The 26700-nt window shown below is 43.6% G+C and overlaps 1 protein-coding gene across 1 annotated transcript; it reads left to right on the top strand.

The window, feature by feature from the left end:
- The first annotated feature begins 3529 nt into the window (after positions 1-3529).
- CDCP1 (CUB domain containing protein 1) lies at positions 3530-26694 on the top strand. Its single transcript, XM_042889229.1, has 9 exons — positions 3530-3608; positions 13998-14201; positions 15605-15958; positions 17271-17639; positions 19603-19830; positions 20631-21014; positions 21450-21815; positions 23039-23120; positions 24277-26694. The coding sequence occupies exons 1-9, from the start codon at positions 3533-3535 to the stop codon at positions 24722-24724; spliced, it is 2511 nt and encodes an 836-aa protein (XP_042745163.1). The 5' UTR covers positions 3530-3532; the 3' UTR covers positions 24725-26694.
- Positions 26695-26700: the final 6 nt, after the last annotated feature.

Below are 26700 nucleotides of genomic sequence, written 5' to 3'. Positions count from 1 at the left end.
CTAATCACCATGAATAACTGAGTAGTAATTAAGCTTTTGACCAAAATCATATGCTTGCTGCATGACTTCAGACTCTGGAGGACTAATTTGTTGACTCCAAAGTGTTGAAGGCATCATTATTATAGCTGTGCCTAATTTTCCTCCATTTTTTTAAATGATCAATAACATATATGTTGTAACAGATCATGCAGAGCTATGTTCCTTATTTAGTGTTATATGAATCTCCATTAAGAACTGTAATAGATTAACTCCCAAACAGGGCACATGGGTGTTTTGCACCTGCAGCTACTCTGCATCTCAGGGAACTCTTATTTCATGAACAGCCTTAAGCAAATGTCTATCTTGAAAGCAATTGAATTTAAGTACATGGAAATAATTGTATTTTATTGTGAGACATCATATATTATCCTATGCAGGTAGACTTACCCCTGTGTCCAGATGCTCTAGTAAACTGGTGACAAGCAAGCTGGTGTCAGGAAGGCACAGTCATGTTGATTTTAAACTATCTAAATAAGTACTCCAATTTATAAGATGGGGCCTGACTCTAATAAACCTTGCTGTTTATGCCAAACACCTGCGAGAGCTAAAGCTGGGTAGAGTCAGCACAGTAGTTTCCAGCAGCCTCAAGTGGACACTCTCTCACTGGAGCAAAGCACAGATATGTGTCTCATTGTAAGAATATTGTAAGAATTGCAGAATATTTCCTGAGCAGAGTTAATCTAACTCTAATCTAATCTAATGCTAACTCTAGGAAGCTGTGCTCGTGTTTCCTACACAGTCCTTACTTTAACAGTTTCTTCACAGGTGAAAAAAGTGGGGAATGTAGTCTCTCATTAGCAGCTCTATTGGTAGGAACAACACCTGCTCTTCCTTTGATGCGTTCATTTAGCAGAGTAAATGTGGGGATAAGAAAGCTGAAGTGGGAGATTTGCTCCTCAAAAGCATGGTTGCCCGATTCCTGTACTTCCATTGATAACTTTTCAGTGTTTTCTTGTAACTTGCTCTGTGTAATTAGTATGGAATTTCTGTGAAAAGAATGCAATTCCCAGCAACAAAAGAGAAATAATTATGACTAATCTCATGCAAGCTTTTTCATATTATCCCACTGTATCTCTTCTTTACCTTTCCTTGCTAAATCCACATTTTCAAGATGATTAATCCCAACTCTTTCTCAGAAATGCATTGACATTACTGTGTCAGCTGTTCAGGAAACAACACCACTGACCAACGATACATGACCATGTAAACGGGCTTCTACAGAGCACTTTGACTCTTCTGGAAAATGAATACTGCAAAAGCGACAAATAATGTTCGTGGGGATTTGCCTCAGATTCAACCACAATGTGATTAAGCCCTCTGATTTTCTGTGCTGCTTCCAGCTGTACTAAGGCACTGTGCATTAAGCTACTGAATAACAAATGTGAATAACAAATCAGCCATTTTGAGGGAGCACACATTGTTGCTGTTACGACATTCTTGCAATTATTTTGCAATTTCTGTGAAGCCTGAGCTCCAGTCCATGTATTTTCTCCAGTGAGACTGCCTCACAGCTGACCCAGCTGACTCCTGTTCTTTTCTGAGGAAATGACAGTAGAAGTGGAGGGAGAAATGCAAGACAACGCACACTGATTTTTCTCACTCCCAACCCAAGCTGGGAGCTAGAGCTGCCTGCAGCACAGGCACATTGCACAGTTATATATTTTGGCAGGCTATGGTTTTTTTGACTTGAAGTAGGCATTTCTGCATGCTTTCGCATGCCAGATATTTTAAGCATCTTAATACAACTATCTACACTGCTTATGGCACAGCAGATGCACAAATTCCATACCAAATGGCCCCTATATGCAGCCAGTCCATTACTACACTGCCCTCTCCATCCTATCTCTCATCACATACAGAAGTGGTAAGGACAGTCTGTTCCTTGGTCTATTGTCTCTAAAACAGGGAGGGGGGAACTGATTAAGAAACAAAAAGATTAAAAAAAAAAAAAACAAAAACAAAACTGTAAGGTAACATAAAAAGCTGACATAGGAAATACCTTCAGTAGGAAAGTACTGACCTTAATGAAGATTTAAAAATGATGAGAGAGAACTAACGTAAACCAAAATCTATGAGTTAGCTGAAAGCCTTTTTATTTCCCTAACAGCAGAAAATTAAAGGCCTAGACATTCCTTGCTTCCTTATGTTAACTAATTGGTAGCAGAACTGATTACAGGAAAACAAATCATTATTTTCCTCCGCATATGGCTGTAAAACTTACCCATTCATTTCAGCATTGTCTTATAACCAGTTAACAGCACCCATTTGTGAAGATCCTCAGCAAAGTTTGTGGATGACCAAACTGCGTGGTGCAGCTGGCACACAGAAGGGAAGGTGGGAAGGGATGCCATCCAGAGGGATCCTGGCAAGCACAAGTGGAGGAACCATGTGAAATTCAACAAGGCCAGGAGCAAGGCCCTGGACCTGGACTGAGGCAATCCCAGGCACAAATACAAGCTGGAGCGGGGACTGGATTGAGAGCAGCCACGAGGAGGACTTGAAGGTGCTGGTTGATGAGAAGGTCAACATGAGCCAGCAATCTGCACTGCAGACCAGAAAAGCCAACTGTGCCCTGGGCTGCATCAAAAGCAGCATGACCAGCCAGGGTGAGGAAGGGGATTGCCTCTGCTACACTCTCTGCTGAAGCCCCATCTGCAACATTTAGGACATAAACCTATTGGGATCCAGAGGAGGCCACAAAGATGCTCAGAGGAATGGAAATCCTCTCCTAAGGAGACAAGCCGAAGGAGCTAGGGCTATTCAGTCTAGGCAAGGTGCTGGGGAGATCTCGCTGCGGCCTGCCAGTACTTAAATGGGCCTACAGGAAAGCTGGGGAGGGGCTCTTTATGAGGCAGTGAGTGATAGGACAAGGAGGGAATGGCTTTAAACTTAAAGAGGCGAGGTTTAGGTTGTATTTTAAGAATATATACTTTACTCGGAGGGTGGTGAGGCACTGGCACAGCTGCCCAGAGAAGCTGTGGTGCCCCATCCCTGGAGGCACTCAAAGCCAAGTTGGATGGGGCTCGGAGAAGCCTGGTCTGGTGGGTGGCAGCCCTGCCCTGCAGGGAGGAGCCAGGCACTCCTTAAGATCTCTTCCAACCCAAACCTTTCTATAATTGTCCCCCTTTTTTTTTTTTTTTTTTTTTTTTTCTGTTTTTGTTTGTTTGTTTGTTGTGTGCGTGTGCGGTTTGGTTTTTGTCTTTCTTTCGACACGCGACTTCTCTCAATTGCATATGATTAAGATGGGCTGAGTAAAAAGTCCTTCTGGGCAGAAGACTGCGACAGAGAAGCACACAACTCCTGCAGAGCCCAGGGCTCCGCGGGCCGGAGGGGAAGAGGCGGGCCGGCAGAGCCCCACCTGCGTGCTGCCGGGCGGGACTGCCACTGTCCCCTCCTTCCCTCCGTTCCTCCCTCCGTCCAGGTGTGAGAAGGAGGCGGAAGCGTAAGGCGTGGAGGGAGCCAGCGCCCCCTCGGCGCTGGGCCCCTGCGGGTAATGGCGGGGGGCCGCGCGCTGCTCGTGGTGCTCACTGTCCTCATCGCCGCCTCGGCGCAGCACCTCCAGCGGGAAGGTAGGGATGGTGGGGCTGCGGGGAGGGATGGGAAACGGCGACGGTGATGGTGACGGAGGTGGTGATGGTGATGGTGATGGAGATGGAGATGAGCGGGCTCGCTCTTTGGCCGGGCTGCGAGTGAAGGTGCGCGCAGCCCTGAGCCCGGGCGCTGCCGCCTGCCCGCTTGGTTGGGGGGGCGGTTCCGGTGTTCGGCGGCGTGGCTGGGGAGCGGGAGCGGGGCCGGGCGCGGCGCGCGGTCCCGGAACGTGGCTGAGCTGGGGCACCGGACTGTCTCGGTTGGAAGTTGGTCTTTGTCGTTCAGGTAAGTGCTGACCGGGTGAACTTTGCGATCTCTGTGCCCTCAGTTTCTGGTATTTAGGTTACGGAAGTAAGTTCTCGAAGCCCTTTTCCTTTGGATGCAGGGAGAGGGAGGGGGTTACCTGCGAGGAGCAGGAGCTTGAGCTCTGAGCTGGCCTGAGCAGGTCCTATAGTTTGTATAATTTTTAGTTCCGACATAACTTACTGTTCCTTTAAGTTTCCAGCAGACAGAGTGGCACTTGCCCTAGCAGAGCTCTGCAGTGCCCGGTGTTCGGGTGTGCTCGCTGCCAGCTGCTGTTCTCACGCTTCCTGGATGCTCCGTGCCGTCCGTGGAGATGGCTCAGGAACAGCCAAATCTCATCTGCAGCCCCATAAGAATTCCAGCTGTGAGCTCAAAAACAGCACAAGGGGCTTTTCCTCAGTTTCAAAAGCTGCTCGGTTGCTGAAAATGCAGGATGGAAACGCAGGCGGTTCATGCTCATCCTTCTGTGTAAACAGTCTGCTTTGTAGCTGCGTCTCCTCTGAAAGACCCTGGAAGGATGTATGAAATAAATGCAGTTATTTGCGGTGACTGTGAATGACCCAGACAGCCCAGTGTGAGCTTCATGCTAACATTTCTATTGCCTTTAGCTGTGCCCGTCGCACTGATGCATCACGCTTGCAGCCATTGATTGTAAGCTACATAGTTTAAAGCACTGGCTGTGCAATTGGGTGTTCTGAAGGATAAGTTTCAAACTAAATAATCTAGAACTTCAGTGTGTTGCTTTGGAAGCAAACTAATGACAGCCATTTGCTTGTTAAAACGCTTCTAAAAATAAAGAAAGAATGTTACACTGTGATTGATTATGGGTTGTTTCAAAGAGTGGAAAAGTTGAGACAAACCCATGCTAGAAGGAGACAAACCAGGCTTTCTCCAGCAATAAAGCAGATGTATTTAGAAGCAGATGATAAAGTCCTCGACTGCATCTTTTTTCATACACAGATCTAGCCCTTCCGTGGGAAACGCAGCAGCCCATTAATCATGTTCTCCATCTGAACCACCCTTAGACTGTCTATTCATACATTATTCCTCACTGTCTGGTCAAACGTTCTTATCAAAATCTTATGTTCCTTTTTCCTCCCTACCATAAATCTCCTTGATGCCTCCCATTAAACTTCATGGGCTTGCTTTTGAGGTGAGCTCTGCAGCTCTGTTAGAGCCATGGTCTCTGATTTTTACTGCTTGTTGTTGGCATCTGATCCATCATCTTCTCCTCTGTTATGCTGAAAACATTGAAAGTGCATCCAGGCATGTTGTTCCTGCTTTAACAAAATAAAGAAGTTTATGTTTGCCTTATGCAAGAACACAAAGTCCCTCTTCCTACTTCTTTCTCCTTTCATTTCAATGTCACACTTCTGTCTGCCTGCCCCTCTCCTGCCCCAGCACTGCAGCTCCTCTGCAGTCCTGCTGGATCAGCTAACCCAGTGTCCCCACTCTCTAGACCTTCCCCCTCAAAAAGGACATGTCTGAGTTTGGCAGCATGAGTTGAAGGTTGGTGTGGTGTGAGTGGGACAAGAGAGAGAAATCTGTTTCTCAGGCTTGGTGTGCAGATCTTGCATACCTGGTGTGCTCTTCATCATTCTGGGAGTTAGTTATTACGCAACCAAAACTCTACCTGAAAGTTCCCTTAGCAAGGGTTTGGCCTGAAAACCTGATATACTTCAGGGTAATTTTTTTTGTCTCACATTCCTACGCCTCTCATAGTTTTTGAGGCATTCCCTTTGCCCTGGTGGTGCCATTGGTGCTTTATCGCTGGGTGCAGTTGTGGGTTATGTGTGCAGAACTGCACAGAGAGTGACTGTGAGGCATGTATGTCTGCTCTGGAACTGGCTACACTCTGGTAGGACAGCTGCAACTCCTGGTGTGCCCATCCTTGCACTGCTGCTCATTGTCACGGGGAAGACCCATCTTCTCCTTCCAACCCTCCCCAGTGTATGAGAGTGTTGTCTCATCTTTGCTTTCCTGTGGGAATGTATATGGTGTGACTGGTCATACTGCCTGCAAATGAGTTTGTGGTTTTTCTTCAGATGCGACTTTGCTCATAATATAAATTATTAAATGAAATGTTGGTTGTCTTATAGATGGAAAACTATTTGGTGCAATCACTGTGGGTAATGTGGGAGTGTGTGCATCAACCATTACGTGCTTGACCTTTCAAAATGTTTTCCAACTAGAATTTGTCTCTGTAGCAGTGATAATGAAGTTAATCAGACTCATATGAAGTCTATAAAACACATTGCAGATTTGTATTTATAATAAGTGAATTCCCTGGTAAAGCTGCGTTGCTTCCTGCTCTGCCCTCAAGGTAACTTTTTCTTCCCAACTGACTGATTCAAGTCATGCATGAATCATAATAAAAACTGCTGGTTTTTTTTGTGTTTTTTTTTTTTTTTTTGGAAACCGAGCTGCTATCTGGCTATCTGGTGTTCTGACAGTATTGACAGAATATAAGTAATTGGCCTGTTTGTGCTCCCATGGAAGCTGGGTTATTTCTGCTTGGAATTGCTGTATTGCTGCTGGATCTCCTTTTAAGACCATAATTGTTGCACATGAGTATGTTGTAGTCTTGTCTTGTACCAGTATCAGTACAATGTGCTTAGTTTTTATTCTCTAGAGGATATATGTACAGTAAATTACTGTTTTATTGTATGTCCCAGTTCTGGTGCTACTAGCTTAGTCCTTATCACAGAATCACAGAATCACAGAATTGTAGGGGTTGGAAGGGACCTCCAGAGATCATCGAGTCCAACCCCCTGCCAAAGCAGGTTCCCTACAGCAGGTCGCACAGGTAGGCATCCAGGCAGGTCTTGAACATCTCCAGAGAAGGAGACTCCACCACCTCCCTGGGCAGCCTGTTCCAGTGCTCTGTCACCTCACTGTAAAGAAGTTCTTGCACATGTTTGTGCGGAACTTCCTATGCTGCAGTTTCCGGCCGTTTCCCCTTGTCCTGTCTCCACTCACCACTGAAAAGAGCCCATCCTCGCCATTCTGCCCCCCACACCTTAGATATTTATAGACCTGGATCAGGTCCCCTCTCAATCTTCTTTCCTCAAGGCTGAACAGACCCAGTTCACTCAGCCTTTCCTCATAGCAGAGATGCTCCAGGCCCTTCACCATCTTCGTGGCCCTCCGCTGGACTCTTTCCAAGAGATCCCTGTCTTTTTTGTACTGGGGAGCCCAGAACTGGACACAGTACTCCAGATGAGGCCTCACCAGGGCAGAGTAGAGGGGGAGGATCACCTCCCTCACCTAGCTTAGCTGATGTTTATATATACACATATATATCTTAAATAAGAGGCTTTGAAATTCCAGTGACTAAAATCTCAGTCACTCATAATCTCATAAAGGTTGGACAGCTTTGCATGTAATCTGCTATAGAAACATTTCATGTGAGACCTGGCATGAAGAACCATTCTTCCCTGAGAAAACAGCCGTGATACTTTTGGCTTTGCCTGTGCTGAGTGTTGCAGCCATGAAATGGAAGTTAATGTTGGGAAGGAGAGCACCAGGACGTGTCTGACAAGAGGAGGCTTTACCATGTGCTGGCAGATGGAGGGCATCTGCACTACAGCTGCTGTACATGGGTTAATGGCTTTATTATGGCTGTATGTACTCAAACCTGGCAAAAGGAGAATGACTGGGGTGGGAGGGGGGTGGGGGGGGAACCCTTGGTTCTTGGAATTGTGTGTGACAAAACATGGCTTTCCCCAGGTCCTGGGAAGCTTAAGGAAGATGTGGGAAAAGAGCAGATGTGTGTAGAGCTGCATCCTCTAATGTTCAAACTGGTGTGGGCTGTAACCAGTCAGACTGTAGCTGGTAACCTTCGCTTGCTGCCAAAGGGAACTGAACCAATGGGCACTTTTCTTCCTATGTCTGCTGCAATGTCTCTGGGTGCCCCTTGGTGCTCTCTGGCCTCAGCCTCCACTTGAGGGCTCCTGAAAAAACTCAGACTGAGGGTTCCCTTTGTTCCGTGCCTACCTGTGCCACTAGGGTGTGAAGGAAAGGATGTTGGTTGTGCTGTACTTAGCTGCTGGCTGTTACATCAGAGCAAAACCTTTGGTTTCTGTATTAGGTAATGGTAAAGGTGAGCTGAATCTGGCCAACATATGTAGTATTGGTGGGACCTGCCAGTTGAACAAACCTGCCATAACCTCTGGTAGATGTGTGTTTTCATAGAATCATTAAGACCTCTAAGATCACCTAGTCCAACCACCAACCCACCACACCATGCCCACTGCCCACAGCCCTCATTGCCACATCCACACAGTTCTTCAACACCTCCAGGGACGGTGACTGCACCACCTCCATGGGCAGCCTGTGCCACTGCTTCACTGCTCTTTCTGAGAAGAGATTTTTCCTAATATCCATCCTGAACCTCCCCTGGGGCAGCTTGAGGCCATTCCCTCTCTCCCTATCGCTGTTACCTGGGAGAAGAGGCCAACCCCCATCTTGCCTCTTTTCAGGAAGCTGCAGAGAGCAGTAAGGTCTCCCCTGAGCTGCCTTTTTTGTCTCACCTGCTTCTGAAAGCCCAGACTGCCAGTCCTGGGGGATGACAGATTTTTTTGACTTGTCTCATCATGGATAGAGAAGTCCCACTTGTGTCTGTTCTGCTGGCTGCCTCTGAATGACTGTGTCCCTCATGCTCTTCCAGGGAGAGCATGAGACGGTTTGCTTGAAGCTGTGCCTTTTGATTTCTTGGGGGATAAAGGGAGTGTGGTGAGAAGGAGAGAGCGGCTACTCAAAGTTGGAGCAAGGACTTATTTTGAGCAGCATGATGATGCCAGTGTTTCAGAGCTGTCCCTGACTGTCCTGTGTCCATGAATGGAACTGGGCGATTCGCGTATGAGGATGGGTAAATGGTGAGTGGAAATGTGACCTACAGATCCGCAGCAGAGAGACAAAGATGTTGGTGGGTTGTTTGGAATGGGAGGAACCACAGATTGTGAAATGTGCTTCTCCATGTTGGTTAACCTGCGCCAAGGCTGGAGAACTGCACAGACACGCTCCAAGATGTCATCCTCTCACTGCCTTACGTTAACGCAGGGATAAGCTGTGTAAGCAAACATCCCTTTGATCAGAGGAGGCTCCTGCACTGACTTGTATGGTGCCTTTGTGTTTCTGGTGCCAGGGTGGTAGTGTCTTGTACAGACCCACGTCTCTTAGTTTTATGCATTGTACAGGGGCTCACATCCAGTTTGCAAAGAGGACTTGCTGAGTTTCACTTCCTACCTCAATTGAAACAACAGAAGTTAAATAACCAAAAAAGAAAAAAATAAAAACAAGCAGCCCAGAGTCAATGTTCTCCCTTCTGTAATTACAGACAAACTTACCAACTCCCAAAGTGAAAAAAGCTTCTTGTAAAAATGTCTTTCACACATGAGTTATGAGTGCCTCAGTGAGCCATCTGAAAAGGTTCTATAGAAAGGAATAGAAGTACTGAAGCTTGAGTAATGACGTAGTTATTTTTGAAGTCAAGGTACTTTATTCCTGTGAGGTGCTGCAAATTAACCACTTCTGAGTGAGCAGTCTTATTGCCCTTGGGGACTGGCAGAGCTCAGCTGAACTGTGCCAGGATGGCTCAAGACACTGCCACCTTTTTCCCTGGTAAGAAGGCAGTAGGGTGCATGACATCTCAACTGCTGTGTCCTCACCCTGCACTGGTGCCAGTGCAGCCCCCTGTGAGGTGAAGGGACTGTGTCATGGTGGCAGAGGAATGGGGGCCAGGTGCCATCTCTAGGCTGGAGATCCTGCCGCAACACTTAGCAGCAGCCCCTACATGTGTATAAGCTTTGCAGCTTTCAGCTTTAACTTCCTGGGTGATTCCATGAAAGCAATTCCTTACAAAAAATGGACCTCATATCTTGCGTTGGAGGATGGGTGATCATTAAGCAATAAGCAAAGTAGGTAGTTTGCATTTTAAATGTAAACAAAATCCTATTTGCTTTAGAAGGTTGAGCTCACAGCAACAGGGCTGGCTGCACTTTGTGCTGGTGATCTCCATTTGCTGCTTACAGCTCTGTCCAGTAGTTGAGTAGAGTTCAACAGAGTGTGCTTTGTAGAATCGTAGAATCACAGAGTGGCTTGGGTTGGAAGGGATCTTAAAGACCATTTGATTCCAGCCCCCCTACCATGAGCAGGGTCTGTGGCTAACTTGAAGCACTTAAAGAAGGCAACTGCGTGGGTAGGCATCTCAGTTGGGTTTGGAGCAGCTGACCGTGGCCACTCAGGTGCAGTAGATGAGCTGGACATCTGGACCAAAACCTAGAAGTATTCAGTAAGGCAGCTAGAATATGGCTCAAGTCATCAAATTGAGGAGATATTTGCCCTTCAAAGTATTTTATGACTCATTTTTGACAAGTTGGAGTTGACAGTGCTATGAAAATTGTCAGAGGCTCCAGGGAAATGGCTGTGAGAGGTAGCACCTCCTCGCTGAGCCATAAGGGCATTGAGTTGGGATGCAGGAGCTGTCCCCATCATGTCCCTGTGCTGTCCTCATGTCACGGAGCACCGGGTTGGTTGAGGCCATGCCCAAGGAAGTGAGTGGAGAGCATTCAGAGCCCTGGGTAGAGCAGGGGCTGGGATCCAGATGCTTCATATCCGCAAAGAGCCATGCAGTCGCTCGCCTCCCTCAGCTGTCTCTGGTAGTGAGTGGTGTCTGAGTCAGCCTGATCCAGCTGTTTGTCTTGTTAAGAATGGCTGAAGTTGGTGACTTCTGTCAGTTCTGGTTTTTTTTGTCTGTCTGGTTGGTTTTAGTTGTCTTTTTTTTGTTTTGTTTTGATTGTTTGACTCCGTAAATTGAAGTCACACAAAACAATCATCCATAGATCCTTATGGATAAATAGCTGCAATAAAGCTCAGTCATTCAGATCTCAAGAGGTGACTACTGGTTGGACTCTGTTCTTCTGTTCTGTTTGGCAAGGCACTGTGCACAGCTATAAATCACTGTTCTGCCAAGTCCTTTCCTTGTACGTACACTCATGCACGTGCTCTCTGTGAGCACCACTGGCTCTGCTACCCTCCAGCTTATCTTCTGCATTGCACAGGAAAAATATTTGAGACTTCCAAAATAAATGGGTAATTAGTGTTTATTACAGCTAAGCTGAATTCTGCAGAATAATCTCACTTGTTTTACACTACACAGTTTGTTTCTAAATCGAAAAATCATGCTGTTGAGTAAAATCTGACTGGGGTGCATTGATGGGGAGATGAGCATTATGGAGTGATAAAGGGATGCTGTGATGAGACAATTGTGGAGACACAGTCCAAAATGAGGATAAGCAGTAGTGGTGTCTGATTGCAGCGGGACAATGCAGATTAATATTTGGTCAGCTGAAGAAATAGTCAAGGAAGGCCACAGAGCTGTGATCGTGTAGAGGAAAATATTTTCAGACAGGCATCAGCATGTGAACAGCCTCCATGCAGGGCAGCTCAGAGCTGGAGGCTTCACCTCTGACATCTTCTAGCCCAACAATTTCGTCACTGTGCAGAGTGGACGTAGCCTTGGTAATGCTTTTCCTTTTTGCAAATATCCTGTGTGTCATCTGTGCAGAATTAACAAGGTGTGGAAATTCCTTCATTACGAGAAGTGTGGATGGTTGCTGGTAATACAAATAGGAAGCAAGTAGTGGGAATCATAGAGACAGATCAGGGTGAGTCATGAGGAGACTCACCAATGCTTATAAAAGCTCTGCTGTAGTCTCTATTCTGTTCTGTATATGGCTGTACTTTGGGGTTTTAGCCATTTAATCTTTTTCTTTTTAATTTTAGTGACCTTCTTTGAGATCGCCGGATGTATTTTCTCCCTGCATGATTCTTTTTCCCCAGTTTGCCTACAAAAATGAGATCTGGTAGTTTGATGTAACATAGCACATCACTAGTAGCTGAATGCTGTTGATATTACAGCACAGTGCTCTCAGTTCTCTGACCAAATGGATTACTGTGGGGTTTTGTTTTAGCAAGCTGTTTGTGCAGTTACCTGGCATAGTGCCTGGCCATGTGTGCATCCCCAGCAGGTAGCTCCACTGAACCTAATGGGGTGTACAGCCTGCACGAGTGTTCAAGAGAGAAGACACTTTTGTCCATAGGTATTAACTACTGGTAATGGGCTATTAGCACTTAATATCTGAATGGCATAAACATCCATAAAATGGATGACTCTCATGATCAATAAGTGCAGTAAAATACAAACGAACGTACAGTGCTATGGAAAAATACTCAGGACTAGTCTGGAAGTAGCCATTTCTGTTCTGGAAGCTGTTTTGCCTTGAAGAGAGAGGAACAGCAGCTGTTTTCTTTACCTCACCTCTAGGAAGCTACCTCTGTGATTGCTGTGTGTGTGTTGGGACTTCATTGCACAAGGGAAATTTCTGTCTCCTGGGTCCCCCTTACCTGCTGCACGCCAGGCTCTGCGTTGTGCTGGGGTGCACAGCACTGCTCATGGTTCAGCTGGTGCATCACAGCAGCCTTCTGCATGATCCCTTCTTTATTTCCCTCATATCGTCTCATCTTTTTATGACTGTTAATATTATTTTTTTCCACAGGAAAATTCAGATTGAGAAGTGCTCTGAAAGCATTTCTAAAGCAGGAACGCAAGTGTCACTTGTTCTTACCTTTGGCTGGGGAGTTGGTGTAAGCTATCAGGTCAGAGCTTAAAAGCTGTAGGAAGGTTAATAAGTGACCTGATTTTTCACTAGTGGTATAGAGGGCTGATAAAGTAATTGCTACAGGTAAGTGCAGAAATTTGGCAAGCCTCTTTACTTGTGTCCTTTTTTGTTTAAAACCTTTGATCCTGACAGCAGATAACATGGTTTTTTTCTGGAGCTTGACTCCAAAAAGGTCTACAAGTCCAGAAGAGGCTCAAGGCACCAAAACTCAAATAAAAGCATGACTGGGTATCATTTTGAGCACCTTCTTTTTGTCTTGCACTCCCTAGCCATGGGGCTTTGACACGTGCAGACCTAAAGGTGCAGCGGCAGCACAGGAGAGCCCACAATGAAGGCCAGGCCGTGCAAAACCAAATAGCTGGCTGTAAAAATCCAGAGGTGCTAAAAGGGAGATTTAAAAGCACAATAGATTGTTTAGCAGGAACTCAAATTTTAGTCTCCACAGTTTGCTGAGAGGAGTGATTTGAGTCTGCCTGAATATCCAGTCAGTGCCCCTTAGTGCCTTGCACTCTGTGTGTGTGTATTTGGTAGGTAGTCATACCTGGGCCACGTGCTGCTAAACCACTTCCCATGCAGTGCTTATCCTGTGGCTCCAGTGCTTTGTGTGAGAGCTGCTCCTGCGTTCAGCAACGATTGAAGATGGCCTGAGGTCTCTGAACACAACTGGGTTCTTCATGTGCTTCCCAAAGCTGTGGGATGTGTGTCCCAAAGCTGTGGGATGTGCTTCCCAAAGCTGTGGGAAGTGCTCCCCAGAGCTGTGGGATGTGCTCCCCAGAGCCGATGGCTGTGTCAGGTGTGAAGAGGTACCTGGGCACACACAGCCGACCCAAGGCCTCAGGTGCTGTATTCACTGCTAAGGGCCTTCAGGGAATGAGCTGGAGGGCAGGAGAGAACCATGCTCACATGCACCCATTGGCCAGTGTTCTCATACCCAAAACTGTTTTGTGGGGGCAGATATTCCTCACGTTAGTGCTTCTTCCTTGCCTAGAGGATCAGAAGGCTTTCCAGCAGGGCAAGCCAAGCTGTACTGTAGCTAATGAGGTTTTAGTAACTAGGAATGATTGAACATCTTAACAGGTGGCCATTGGTCTGGGCACTTGGTCTGTTTTGGCATCACCAGAGTACCTCGTCCAACCTGCAGGAGTTGTTGAGGTTGACACTTGCAGAAGTGATCCTCCACAAATTGCATTCATGCCTCTCTGGGCACATGCAGCAGGTGGATTTCTGTGCTGGGGGAGCTGCAGGTATTTTATAGAGATCCAGCACTCAAGACTTACGAGACAGGTGTAAATGCTCCCTGTGATAGCATGGTGTCTCTGTAGATGTGTGGTGATGCTTGTACGTGCTAGTAACACAGCACTTCTGTCCTTTTTTTTTCTTCCTTAGCTTCCTTCACAATCTCCCTTCGTGCAGTGGACAACATCACAGTTACAATTAAAATGAAACCTGGTGTTTTACCTGTCTGTCTAATTCGTGTAAAAAATGGACCCAGGTTTGAATTGAAGATAAGACCAGGGGAAAATGTGACTTTAACCTTCTCTTGTAACACTCCTGAGAAATATTTCATGATGGAAATTCAGAAGAATATTGGTAAGACATGTTTCTATTTTGTTTTCCTCAGAGGTGATTTTCTTCCAATAAAACCTGCTTGCTTTTTTTTTCCCCCTCCCTGTTACTGTATCAAGGTATTGCCTATGTTCTTGGCTAGGAAAAGAACTTTGGATGCTGATAGACAGCCTTGAATTACTGAAACTACTCAAGTTTGAGTCTGTATTTCTGTCTGGCAAAATGAATGTTAGCTCATTGGTTTTTGAAAAAGAGACTTCATTGCGTCAGTTGCTTTCTGACATCCCTTCTCTTGCAGTTTCTAACCTTTCAAAGGAGTGCTCTGTCAAAAACCTTTGAGCATTGATAATAATGTCATGCGTCTTATTCAGTGAATGTCTTGATTGTGTCTGTATGGACAAGACAAACATTATTATGTTATGCATTACAGGAGTTACCTTGTGTTTCCTTATATTAAATGAATGGTTCTGAGGACAAGAATCTGAAAATTTGAAATTCTTGGAAGTAAACCTGTATTTGTTTTGAATATAATAGCTATTCTATGTCTGTGTGGTAATATATTCTTTAGTGGCATGAGCATGTACTATTTATCAATTAGACCCCAAACTTCATTTGGCAGTCAGGTTTTGATTATATCTTCTTTATTTTTTAGTTGATGTTCAGGCCTTGTTATAAAGACAGTTCTTTTCACCCTTGGGGGTTTTATTCATGCAAATAGTAATATTCATAATATTTTATGATACATATTGGTAATATATGGTTGTTTTGTGTTTTCTTTTAAGCTTAGATATAAAATATGATTCATTTTCCAGCTTAAAGTACTGCTAAGTTGGATTTTTCTGATGAAAGTTCTCTAGGTTCTCTTTGAAGTATTTTGTTGACAGTTTTTAATCACTTTTGCATAATCTAGGCCCCAGGTTCTTATCAGTGCACCAAGGAAATGAAGGTACTGTTCACAGCAAGTAATGGAAAACATAATGATTTGACAGGCATTGTATCACTATTCTGAGTACAGTGGCTTAAAATCAGCTCTCTAGATTCATTATTTCCATCTCTCTTAAAGTTGAATTCCTCCCTTTTGTTTACTTATTTCTCTGTTAACTACATACCTTCTAAATTCTTCAGCAAACAATGAAGAATGAAATGCCCTCTGTTAGTCAAGCTGGCTCATTTGTAAAAGCAAGTTTATCCTGTCTACTCAAAGGGACAAAAGTCCTGTTTGAAGACAGGACTTATAGGAGTGGTATGTCTTTGAATCTGTGTAGAATAAAAGTTAAGTGCAACTTAAAAAAAAATATATATATATATATATATATGTATATAAATACTGAAGAAGCTTAAAGAAACAATGAAACGGAAAGTAACATACCTCATTTACTTGCTGATTTTCTACAGTGTGTCATGGCTGTTCTGTTCCTGCATTTCAGACTGTGTATCAGGCCCGTGTCCCTTTGGAGATGTTCATCTTTACCCACCAGGGTTACCTCGCCTTAACAGGACTTTCATCTGGGACGTGAAAGCGAGTACAAAAGCTGGACTTGAGCTGAAATTTTCTGCCCCATTAAGACAGATTCAACCAGGAGAGATGTGTCCAGATTTAGTTAGCTACAGCATCAACAGCTGCATTGATGCAGCCACGGTCAACATTGGCACCTTCTGCAGAAATGGCTCGGTGTCTCGTGTCAAACTGCTTGGAGGAGTCATCTTGTCTCTGCACCTCCCTTGGAACTTGACTCTCACAACCTCAGGCTTTAACATTGCCAACAGATCTTCCATAAAACGTAAGCGTGAAGGAGTTTATTGTCCCGTTTCCTTCCCCATGCAGTCCTTTTTTAGAGAAGGTGGTGGTGGTTAGTTTGTGTTCAGTAGCTATTCCACTTCTAGGATCGAAGTGTCTCAGTAGTTTGGCTGTTCAGTGGTTATGCAAACTGTTGTGTTGCTGCTTTTGGTGCAATCTCTAAAGAGATTTAACTTCCTAAACTTTAACTTCCTAAAACTTAAACGTAACAGCTTTCTTGCTTTACGTGAGACTAGATAGCATAACTAAAGTGATTCAGGAGACTTATTTGCTAGTTGCACCGTGTAATTATGTTTCTTTATTTTTAAATAAAGCCTCCTTGACTTGCTTGTGTCTCTAATGTCTCTCTTCAGGAGAGGAAGGTGGGAAAAGGGGAGCCAATGCCTGGAGGGCACATGAGTGCCTAAATGCAGATATCTGTTTCAACCTGTGCAGTAACATAACAGGTTGTGTAATAATCTCTTAAAAATACCTGAAATGTGTGTAGTAGTTAATGGATTACTCTGTGATCCGATGACAAACCTTCATTCAGGGTTTTTCTTGAGCTTTAATTGACTTGTGTGATTGCCATCAGCTGTAGGCCAGATCTAGGTTTGTGTTTGTAGAATGCAATAACAAAAAATAAGATTTGTCACTGCTGCTCTGGTGTGGCACTGTTGAGACATTCAGAAAGGTAAGGGGTGGCACTCCTTGCAGTTGCTCATAGTTACTGGCTAGAGCAAGGTTGTAATCTTTGCATACATAGCTCTGCTCTGCCAAGTGCTGGGATTCATCCAAGTCCAAGTTATGTCACACCATCTCTGTGGTTCTCATTCATGTTTTATCATGCATATTTGAGGCTCTGTGCTGGAGCCCTCTTTTTAGAACTCCAAAGTTTTTGGACTGAGAGCTCTCTGCTAATTTAAAAGCTGTTGTATTTGTTTTGTGAAATGTGGTGAAGCAGTACTAGTGGAAGCAGTAGTCAAGCTTCATGATTGCTCTCGTTAAGCCAGGACTGGAAGTGATGACTAGGATCTTTCCTTTTCAAAAAATATAGGCCCATCCATGTGTTTGATAGGTAAACCCACTACACTGAAAATGCAGCGTGAGCACATCCCTTTCCTCTTCTGTAATTGAAGGTAATACCATTAACTCCAGTATGTGTTTTAGTCTGGCATTTTTGTAATAACCTAACCTGGAACTGCAGTGGATGAGCTCGCTGTCAAATAAGAGTATTCAGCTGCTGCAGTGCTACATATGCTGGTGTGTTGTCTCCAATTGCTAATAGTTTTCATGATTCTTTTCTTCCATCTTAGGGTTATGCATTATTGAATCCACTCTGGAGGGGGAGTCTTCCATCATGTTGATGTCCCCAAACTATCCCCTGGGCTTTCCAGAAGATGAGCTCATGACATGGCAGTTTGTAGTCCCTTCCAACATGAGAGCGAGTGTGTTTTTCCACGATTACAGCCTTTCCAATTGCGAAAGGAAGGAGGAGAGGGTGGAGTATTACATACCTGGCTCTGTCAGTAATCCTGAGGTGTTTAAGCTGAGTGACAGCCAGCCTGCCAATATTGCTGGCAGCTTCAACCTGTCTCTGCAGGGCTGTGATCAGGATGCCCAGAACCCAGGCATCCTTCGCTTGCTCTTCCAAGTCGTCGTTCAGCACCCTCAGATTGATGAGAGTGAGTACTGGTTTGTTCCTTCAGCCTCTCTCTGCATTCATTACTTTTTCCTGCTGCAGACACAACCTGGCTCTGTAGCTTTTGTTCATAGACATTTAGTCTGAGCTCCATGAGGAAGAGAAGAGTGCTTTCGTCATTCCTTTTTATGAACTTTGAGCCCTCCTTTAGTTAAGGAGGTGGCTTGCTGAGCAGAACTGAGGCCTGCATTACTTTATTTGCCACTGGCTACTGTAACAGGAAGATGAATTGCAATACTGAGCTTTGCAATTTGCAGCAGGGTCAAAATGTCCATTGTAGGTTTTATACTGTATCTTGTAAATGGAGATTCCTTTCCTTTTCCAGCATGTACACCATGTAACTGAGAAATGCCTTTAAGATCTGTGATATCAGACCTTGCACTCTTAATAAACAAAATTAAACATAGGGCAGCATTTCCTCGAGGCTGTGTTCTCTCCATAGGGATCCGATCCAATTATCTTGCAAGAACCTTCTTGATTAAATTGGCCAGGCCTGTGTGTCACCTCACAGTTTCCTGTCAAAGGTTCTGCAGCATCCCAACACTCTCATCCTCCGTCCTTTATCTGTCTAGTCTGTATCTGTTCACAAACAGCAAATCCTCCTTTGTGTACATTTATTGTGTTACATCTCGGAAGCCAGACAGAGAGAAAACATTGCATTCAGTTAATCACCTTTATCTCTGCTCTACTCTGGAAAGCAAAGAATCATTTTAATGTATTTATAGCCAAGATAATAACCATCTGAAAAATAAATTTTAAAAAAAGGTTGTTGTTTATTTAATGAAGTGCAAGCAATAAACTTCTTGGATTTGAGAAAGAGCAGTGGCTTCTCTAGGGATTTCATGAGTTATTTTCGTTATGTAAGTTCCATCAAAGATTCAAATTCAGCCCTCAGGACCATATTGAAACTTATCTTGTGTGTCGTGTGCAAGTTAAGCATGGTTCTTATTAAAAATGCATCAGTATCTACACATTCTCAAAGCTTCCCAAACATTTTGGTATTCCACAGCTGTCTGTGATGCTTGTTGTTAAGGGGAAAATTCAGCTATTTTCCAATCAAAATAACTTTTCAGTCTCATTTTGAGTTTAGCTGCTGAAAACACCTGAAGAATGAATAACCCTGTGGTGAAAATCCCAGGTTGTTTGCTTGATTGTGGCAATGACCTGAACATTTCTAACTTGCTGACGGGTGTGTTCTATCTTCTCATCTGTCAATAATGAAGTTCTGGTCTCAGTACTTACCCAGTAGGATAGACCACTAATGAGTGTCCTCCAGACAGACTTTATGCTGCTGATCACAAACCTTTCAAGCTCAGCAGTTGAGCAGTTTGTAGTCCACATCACTGTCCACTTAGCTAGTCTATATCAGTGTGTTTGGGAATATACATTATGGGAGATGTGCAACTCAACTTTTGCAAGGCTTTTGAGACCAATAGCCACTGCTCTTGCCTCATCCACCAAGCCAGCCCTGTTGATCTAGGGGGGGTGTCGCATTGCCTAAGTGTGGCTTCCTTTTCCTAAATGCATGCTGACTAGACCTGATCACTTTCTTGTCTTCTGTGTGTCTGGAAGTTGTTTCTGTACTATTGCCTTCTCAAGATTTGTGATGAAAATATCAAGGCACTTTCTGAGAAATCTAACAAATCTAACATAGCTACTATGGAGCTGCACTATTTGTATTATAGCCTCACCTGTTCAAAAGGGACGAGCTTACATCACCCCATTACAACTGAAAAGTAGTCAGGGAATAATGTAAAGGCTTAAACTTAACTGGAAGAGTAATATGATACTATCTGAGTTTTTATTCCATGGATAGAAAGAAGTAAATAATGTTTTCTTAGTTAATATAGAAATAGCTTTATCAGCTCCTTGCCTAATGGTGTGAGAAGAGATGGAGGCAGTTCTCCTTCACACCAGCAATTGCTCTGAGATGTTTGTCGTTGCAGATGTCACTCACGTGGTTGACCTCAGCAAAGAACGGAATATGACTGTAACAATACACTTTGAAGGGTGGCCCAGGCGAACCCCGCTCGTATCAGAACCCATGTGCCTGATCTGCAAGGATCCTCGCACTTGTGACCGAGTTCTGACCTTGGCCTCTGGCGCCACCTACAAGATTTCCTTTCTGTGCAAGGACTTATCCCACCTGAGGATCACGGCCGAGAAGGGCATAAGTATGACAAAAGTGGCTTAATCTTGTTTCCTAGAGAATGTTGCTGTGTGCTTTTCCCCGCTGCTCAGCTAAACCTCGTCTCTCGCTTTCTGAGAGACAACAGTGTGTGTTGAAAATGAGGCGTTGGCCGGATGGAGATGGGCACAGTGAATGTGGAGATGACCTTGTTACTCACTGCAGCGTCCTGCTTTTAAAAATAGGAGCTGCATTGCTATTAGTAGAAGGGAAATGACAAAGATGTGGAAGAATCTTCTTACTGAAAGCTGCGAAATATGGAAACAGAGCAGGAGAAGCCATAAATCAGTCCAGAACGTGTGGGAGCAAGGCAACCATCAGGAATGCATCTTGTGCTGTTTATATATTCTGGAAAGTCCTGTACCAAATGAATGCTTTTTACTGCTAGTAGAAAAAGTTTTAAGGTGTAGATCTGTACCTTAGCTAGTTTGCAACTGTGTCCCAATAAGCAAGCAATATAGCAGACGTGATTTCCCATTTTGCATATGTTTGTATCTGTACATTTCTTTGGTGCACCCTTTAAAGGAATCCTCTTAAACTACAAGCCATACGTATGTTTGGTAAAGTTTAATAAGAGAAGATGTCTATTCGGGTAAATTCTTATCTGGATCTGTAACACAGATGTAATAGGACTCTGTGGTTACTCTGGTATATCAGAATCTCTGGTATATCATTGGTATATACACTATACATTGGTATATATACTCTGGTATATTATTGCTTTTCCTAAGTACTTCCTCTGCTAGAAAAAAATGCAACTGTTTTGACTTGTCTTTGTGATTACAGGCTGTGTGGGGAGTCTTCGGTGGTGTGGGAGCAGGATCTATTCCCTTTCAGTGCCCAAGACTATCACTCAATTGCCAGTCCAACTGCATAAATTCATTTGGAGGCTCATAGCTCCCGAACTGATCAATATAGAAATCACATCTCCGTCCTTGAAACTGCGGCAACACCTCCCAGAGCAGAGCTGCAACACAAGCTACAGCTATAGCATTTTTAGTGCCACCCCGGAGACAGAGATGAATGTTGGTATATTCTGCCCTGGTGGAGCCATTGAAAAGATTCAGTTGAGGAATAATATCACCATATCTTTAAAAACATTTGGTAAAGGTTTCGTCAATGAGTCTAATCATCAAGATCTGAAAATGTCTTTCGTGCCACATATTAAAGGTAAGGTAACGTTTTGTGCATCTTTACCCCATTGCTGGATCTTTCAGTACATTTATTAGAACACATATGAACAAATAGAAATAAGAATTCAATTCTTTAGAGTCTAGGCCTGGAGTCATTACTTGAACTGATCTTTATCTGAATGAGTGAGGTGGCTTATTTCTGCAGGAAGGAAAGATTTGTGCTGTAGGTGGTTGAGGGGAAATTCTGCAGATATGTCTGTATGATTACTGCATCATTACTGATACAGAGGAGATGATAGGTGAATTGTATTGCTGGTAATGACATAGAATATGGAAATATACTTTATAAGTGATGGTTTTTTGTTACAGAGAAGAAAGTCTATATAGTTTTACATGTTGGAAGATAAAGCTTTAAAAACATATAATGAAACTAACCAAGTTTTCATGCCTGTATACATTTGCTTTCTTACAGACGAGTGTACTTTTACTGTGAGTCCAAATTCAAAAGCTAAAACCTACTTACAGACTCCCAACTCACTTTATGGTCTACCCCCTTACGTCTCCATCTCCTGGTACGTCATTGTGCCCAGTCAGCAAGTTGCCCGCCTGGGGTTCTCCACGGACCGCATGGGCATTGCTTGTGAGACAGGGCGTGCCTACCTCAACATAAAGGAGCAGATGCCTGGGGCAGAGGAAACTGTGCGCCGTGAGGATGAGCTGCTGCCTCAGCCCCGAAATATGCATCACAACTTCTGGGTAAACGTCTCCAATTGTAAGCCTGTGGACCCGATGCAACTGACCTTGAAGTTCTGGGTGACTTTTGTTGAAAAGCAGATAGGTGAGTCCTGTAATTTATCGTGGCTTGCTTTCCACTTTTTTTCATTTCCTTTCCACTGGGGAAACAGTACTGTATGCTGCTCTGCGTGCATTGGGTTTTATAAGATTCCTGCTTCCTGAAATGCCTGTCCCTCATAAGCCTCTGAGTTACAGGTGAGCACTTGTAGAGGCTGAGCAGAAAGGAGAGTTCCTTATGTGGTGGGGGTTTGGCTTTTGTGGCTTGAGGATTGCAAGGCTGGAGGGCAGTGTGTTCTATTTATTTTATCTTTTTAAATTGGAGATCACAGCTGGAAGGTATAAGAAGATCAAGTGATGTTTTTTCCTCTCCCAAGGTCAAAGACCTAGTGAGCAACTTGGGATTTGATTATGCAGATTTACTAATCTGAGTAGTCTTTTCACATGAGTAACAAATAATCCTTGGAGGAGATCTCACTGTTCTGTTGAGACTGCCTTGACTAATAACAGCAAAATCTGCTTTTTGTTATCTTTCATCTCTCTGAAACACAAGGCACTAAAAAAAAACATTTTTAGGGTAGGTTTTTCTCAGATACACCTAAATTTGTTTCGTGTTTGCATTTCTGCATAATCTGTGGGAGACTGCTACTGCCTGTAGAAGTGTTGTTACATGGACATTTGACACAGTTTCTGGTCTAGAAATGTTAGAAATGTTTATTCTTTTTTTCTTCTTCTCTTCCTCTTTCCTTTTATTTTCTATAATGAATACTTCTGTAATATACCATTTTTCCATTTTTGCTCACATATGGATTTTCCTGGTCAATTTAACGACTCTCTGAAAACTCCAAGTCAACATAACTCTTGTAGTTTAGGGGAAATGATTGCACTGAGGGGGATGTGGTGAAAAAATAACTATTTTGTTTGTTGATTACTTACCTGTCTCTTTCCATGCTTTCTTCTCTATACTACATGTTCAGCCAGAGGCTTGTGAGACATTGCAAGTAAGTTCAGCAGCACGTGAGCTGTCTTGAGTCCTTGCACCAAGAGCTAAGTCTGATGGGGGAGTGTTGGTTGTTTTAAAGTCTGTGATCCACTGCTAGCAGCTGGAGCTTGTCCTTGCTTGACTGCCAACCTCTTGGAATTGTCTTATGTTACCCCAAGGCATGCACAGCTTGGAGACTCCTTCTTTGCATGCAACAGATGCACTTAAAAACTGCTGAGGAGGTTTTAGGAAAATGCTCAGCGTTCTTGTAACTTGTCTGCTTTCAGATGTAGCAGTGATACTTGGTGTACTGGCTGCGGCTGGAGTTCTTGCAGCTATTGGACTCACTGTGTGCTGTGTTAAGAAGAAGTAAGTTCCTAATTTAGCATGTGTGTAGCTTAGCAGTTCAAGAAAACAGTATGGGAGAGGTGGCAGGCCTTGTATTCCATTTGTTGATGTAGTTCCCTTAAACAAAGGCGTGGAGCATAGTGCAGGCAATGCACTGGGCATTGGAGTGATGTTGCTCCAAGAATGTTGCTTTATTCTGAATTGATTTTCTTAAAAATAGAGCAGCATTCCTGGGGTCACATTACTTCAGCTCCCAGTGCATTGCCTAGCCTTGCTTTTGGCACAACCTTCTGTCTGTACTAGAAGTAAAGGTATTGCTTGGATTTATCAGTGCTTTGTGTGAAATGATACTGTGATGAATGTGGGCTGCATGTGACTCTAGACAAGTCTTTCTTAAGACAAACTGTGAAGTCATTTAGGGTATTTAAAGACTTGTCTTTCATCTGCAGACCCTCTAGCAATTTCTTCCACAGTTTATAAACCAAGTAAGAACACTTTTCTGTGAGATGAGCCCTTTGGGAGAGAACTCATTTTGTGCAAAGCCAACACACCCAAATCATGCAATGGGAGTCTGAAGCTATCAGTATCTTAGGTTCTGATGTGTGTACTCAGGATGGTTTGGTCCTGAAGCTGTAAAGCTGGAATGATTTGTGTAATATAATGATTAGAGCAGTTATGAGTGCAATTCTCTGTTGCACAGGAAAAGTTTTAAGAATATAGGCTTAAAAAGCTTTTACTTCAGCCTTTGGTGTTTCTGCCTGGAGGACAGTTGCACCAAAACCTGGGAAAGTTCATTTGATTTTTAGAGTGGATCTGCTATTTCACTCAGCCTTGTTGGCCCTTAGGTCCTCTTAATGCCTGTGGAAGTTTAGAGGGTCAGTACACTGCATAACTGAAGTGGAACTCTGTACTTGGATGGCTGATGGTGTTAATCTTGCAAACTTACTCAGTTTGCAACTGAATAAATAGCTTTAAAAAAAAAAAAAAAAAAAAAAAAAACTTGTCTTAACTCAATAATTATTTTTCTTAAGATTACAAGTACAGTCTTTGATCCAGGTAGATTAGACTGTCTGACACAGGGTAGGTGGAATTTGTAAACAGCAGCTGCCATTATTGAGCTCAGATGCACTGAGCTATGCGTTGTTCTGACCTGTGAATCATTTCAACTCTGTAACAGGAAGAAGAAAAACCAGAATCCCATGGTGGGTGTATACAATGCAAATGTCAATACCCAGATGCCTGGAAAGCAACGCTTGTTCCAAAAAGATAGGAAAACCAACGAGTCCCACGTCTACGCAGTTATCGATGATGCTATGGTCTATGGGCACCTGCTGAAGGAATCCAATGGCTCAGTCACTCCAGAAGTTGATGTGTACCAGCCTTTTGAGGGGCCCATGGGTAGCTTGCCACCTTCTCCACCTCCATTCTCCTTTAGAAAAGACATAAAACACTCTCCTAACACAGAGGAACCTCCACTTCTGGCAGAAACAGACCGTGACACTTACACATTTGCTCATCAGAAATCAGGGGACCTGGAGGACAGTGGAGACGAAAATGAAAACAGTAATGGCGATACAAGCATGTCCTTGCTGGAGAATAAGGAACAGAACAGCTTAGAAGAGTAATTTTATGCCAGGCACGGTAGTTTCCTGTGGAAATCCAGACAGCCTGCAAGGACAAATGTCCAGGGAAAAGATAGCAGAAGAGGAGTGTTATTTTTAAGTATGTTTTGATATTATTTTTGCTTTGTTGTTTGTGTTGTTGTTGTTGTTTGTGTCGTTTTAATTCAGCTGTTGGTAGCTTCCAGTTTTAGAGTGAGTATCTGGTAAATTCAAGCATTGGAGCACTCTGAAAACGTGTGAGTTGTGAGATCGATGTGGGATGGATGGCAGAGGTATGCTCTTGCTTTCTGTTATCAAGACATCATGAAAAGGAATTCATAACAATAGCAATTTAAAACTGTGCTAACGAATCAAGTGGAAACTGTGTTTTATGCAGTATTCCCTCCTTTCTCACAAGTCATTTAACCTGAGTGTTGGCTGGTGACTTTCTGAAGGCATAGGCCACCTCAAGGACTCAAGGCAGCTCCAGATTGCACAGGTATGGATTCCTTCTCCTAATGTCTAAGCAAAGTAGGAGAGGCTGTCATGTCTACTACTTGCTGCTTGAAAATTCACTTGTATTTAATGTAGTGATTGCAGTGTAAATGTACTGAAAGACCACATGTGTGCAGCCTGGAAGAGCTCCGTGCAAGTTAATCAGTGTGTACACTAGAGCTTGGGCTTGCCTAGCTCAGAAGCACAGTTCTGTTTTTTCTCTGATTTCCAACTGATATTCTAGTGCTTCAGCAGCGCTGTGTAAGCCTGTACCAAAGACTGCATTTTCTTTTGCTTTTTTTTACAAAAACAATCTCAAAATTCCAAAACAGTGTGCACTTGTTTTCAGGTGCCCTGCAGCATTCACCTCCTGTTAGTTTCTTGACCTTTTTGTCCCAGAGGTACAGGTTTGGTGAGGACGTGACAGTGTAGCCATGCAGCTGTTTACTAACGCATTTCACTTCAACTCATAGATGCTTGTTTATCTAATAAGGTTAAAAAGGGGGATGAAGAAAATAGATTATATTCCACAGCCTGTTTCTCTGAAGTGTAAAGCATATGAGTGAGTCCTTAAGAGAGGCCTGTGTTTTGGTTTTTTGGCCGTCAGTCTAAATTCAGCAATCACACTGAAACAATGTTGGACACAACTCTTGATTTCTCCTGGTACTTCGCTTCAGTCATCTGGCTCCTCTGAAATACACCTCTTGCAATAATGATTTTCATTTTTGAGTGCTGTATTTAGCTTCCCCCTCAGTTCCTGTGCCTTCTAAAACTTGAGGGTCATGTCCTCACTCACAGCACTACAGGTATTTGAATCGAGTTGCTTTTTATACACAAACATCTGGCTTGTCCAGGTGTGCACTTACTGAGGATGTTTGCAATTTTGCATGCAAAGCTAGATTCAACTTGAGAATTACTCTCAATTGTTCTGATGCCTGCTTGTCTCATGATGCTCAAAGGTGCCACGTGGTTTATAGGAGGTGTTGCATGCATGACATTACGTTTATATTAATGTCTAAAATGAAAACATCTTTACTAGGAACATTACAAAAGAAATGTGGATTTCTTCTTCTGTTAACTATGCTGGCATTGCAAATGACTGTGTTAAACAATCAAGTGTGCCTGCTTAGCACTGTATACCAATATGCAATTAATTATATCTGATCTGACTCAATTTTCTGTGGCATATAGGAAAATGTATGCCAGCTGGAAGTGCCTTTTTATCACTTCGTGTACTTTTTATGCTTATGTTTTGCACTTTTAATACAGAAATATGTATTCCTAGAGCTGTGGCTGGTCACTGGGGTCACGTATTCCTAAGTGTACTGGGAGTGTTTGGATGCCATTTGACAACTTGAAAAGATTTCTCCAGTACCATTAGCTACTTTTTCTCAGGTAACTGAATGGCCACTGGATGTTTTATCAGGGTAGCCCATCTGTTCATTCAGGTGGTCAATGCTCTTCTCTTCTCTTCTCTTCTCTTCTCTTCTCTTCTCTTCTCTTCT

Source organism: Lagopus leucura, unplaced genomic scaffold (assembly GCF_019238085.1).
Source record: "Lagopus leucura isolate 7727_CA_CO unplaced genomic scaffold, USGS_WTPT01 Super-Scaffold_100157, whole genome shotgun sequence".
Lineage (NCBI taxonomy): Eukaryota > Metazoa > Chordata > Aves > Galliformes > Phasianidae > Lagopus > Lagopus leucura.
The sequence above is the reverse complement of the archived record's forward strand: the minus strand, read 5'-3'. Positions and strand labels throughout refer to the sequence as shown.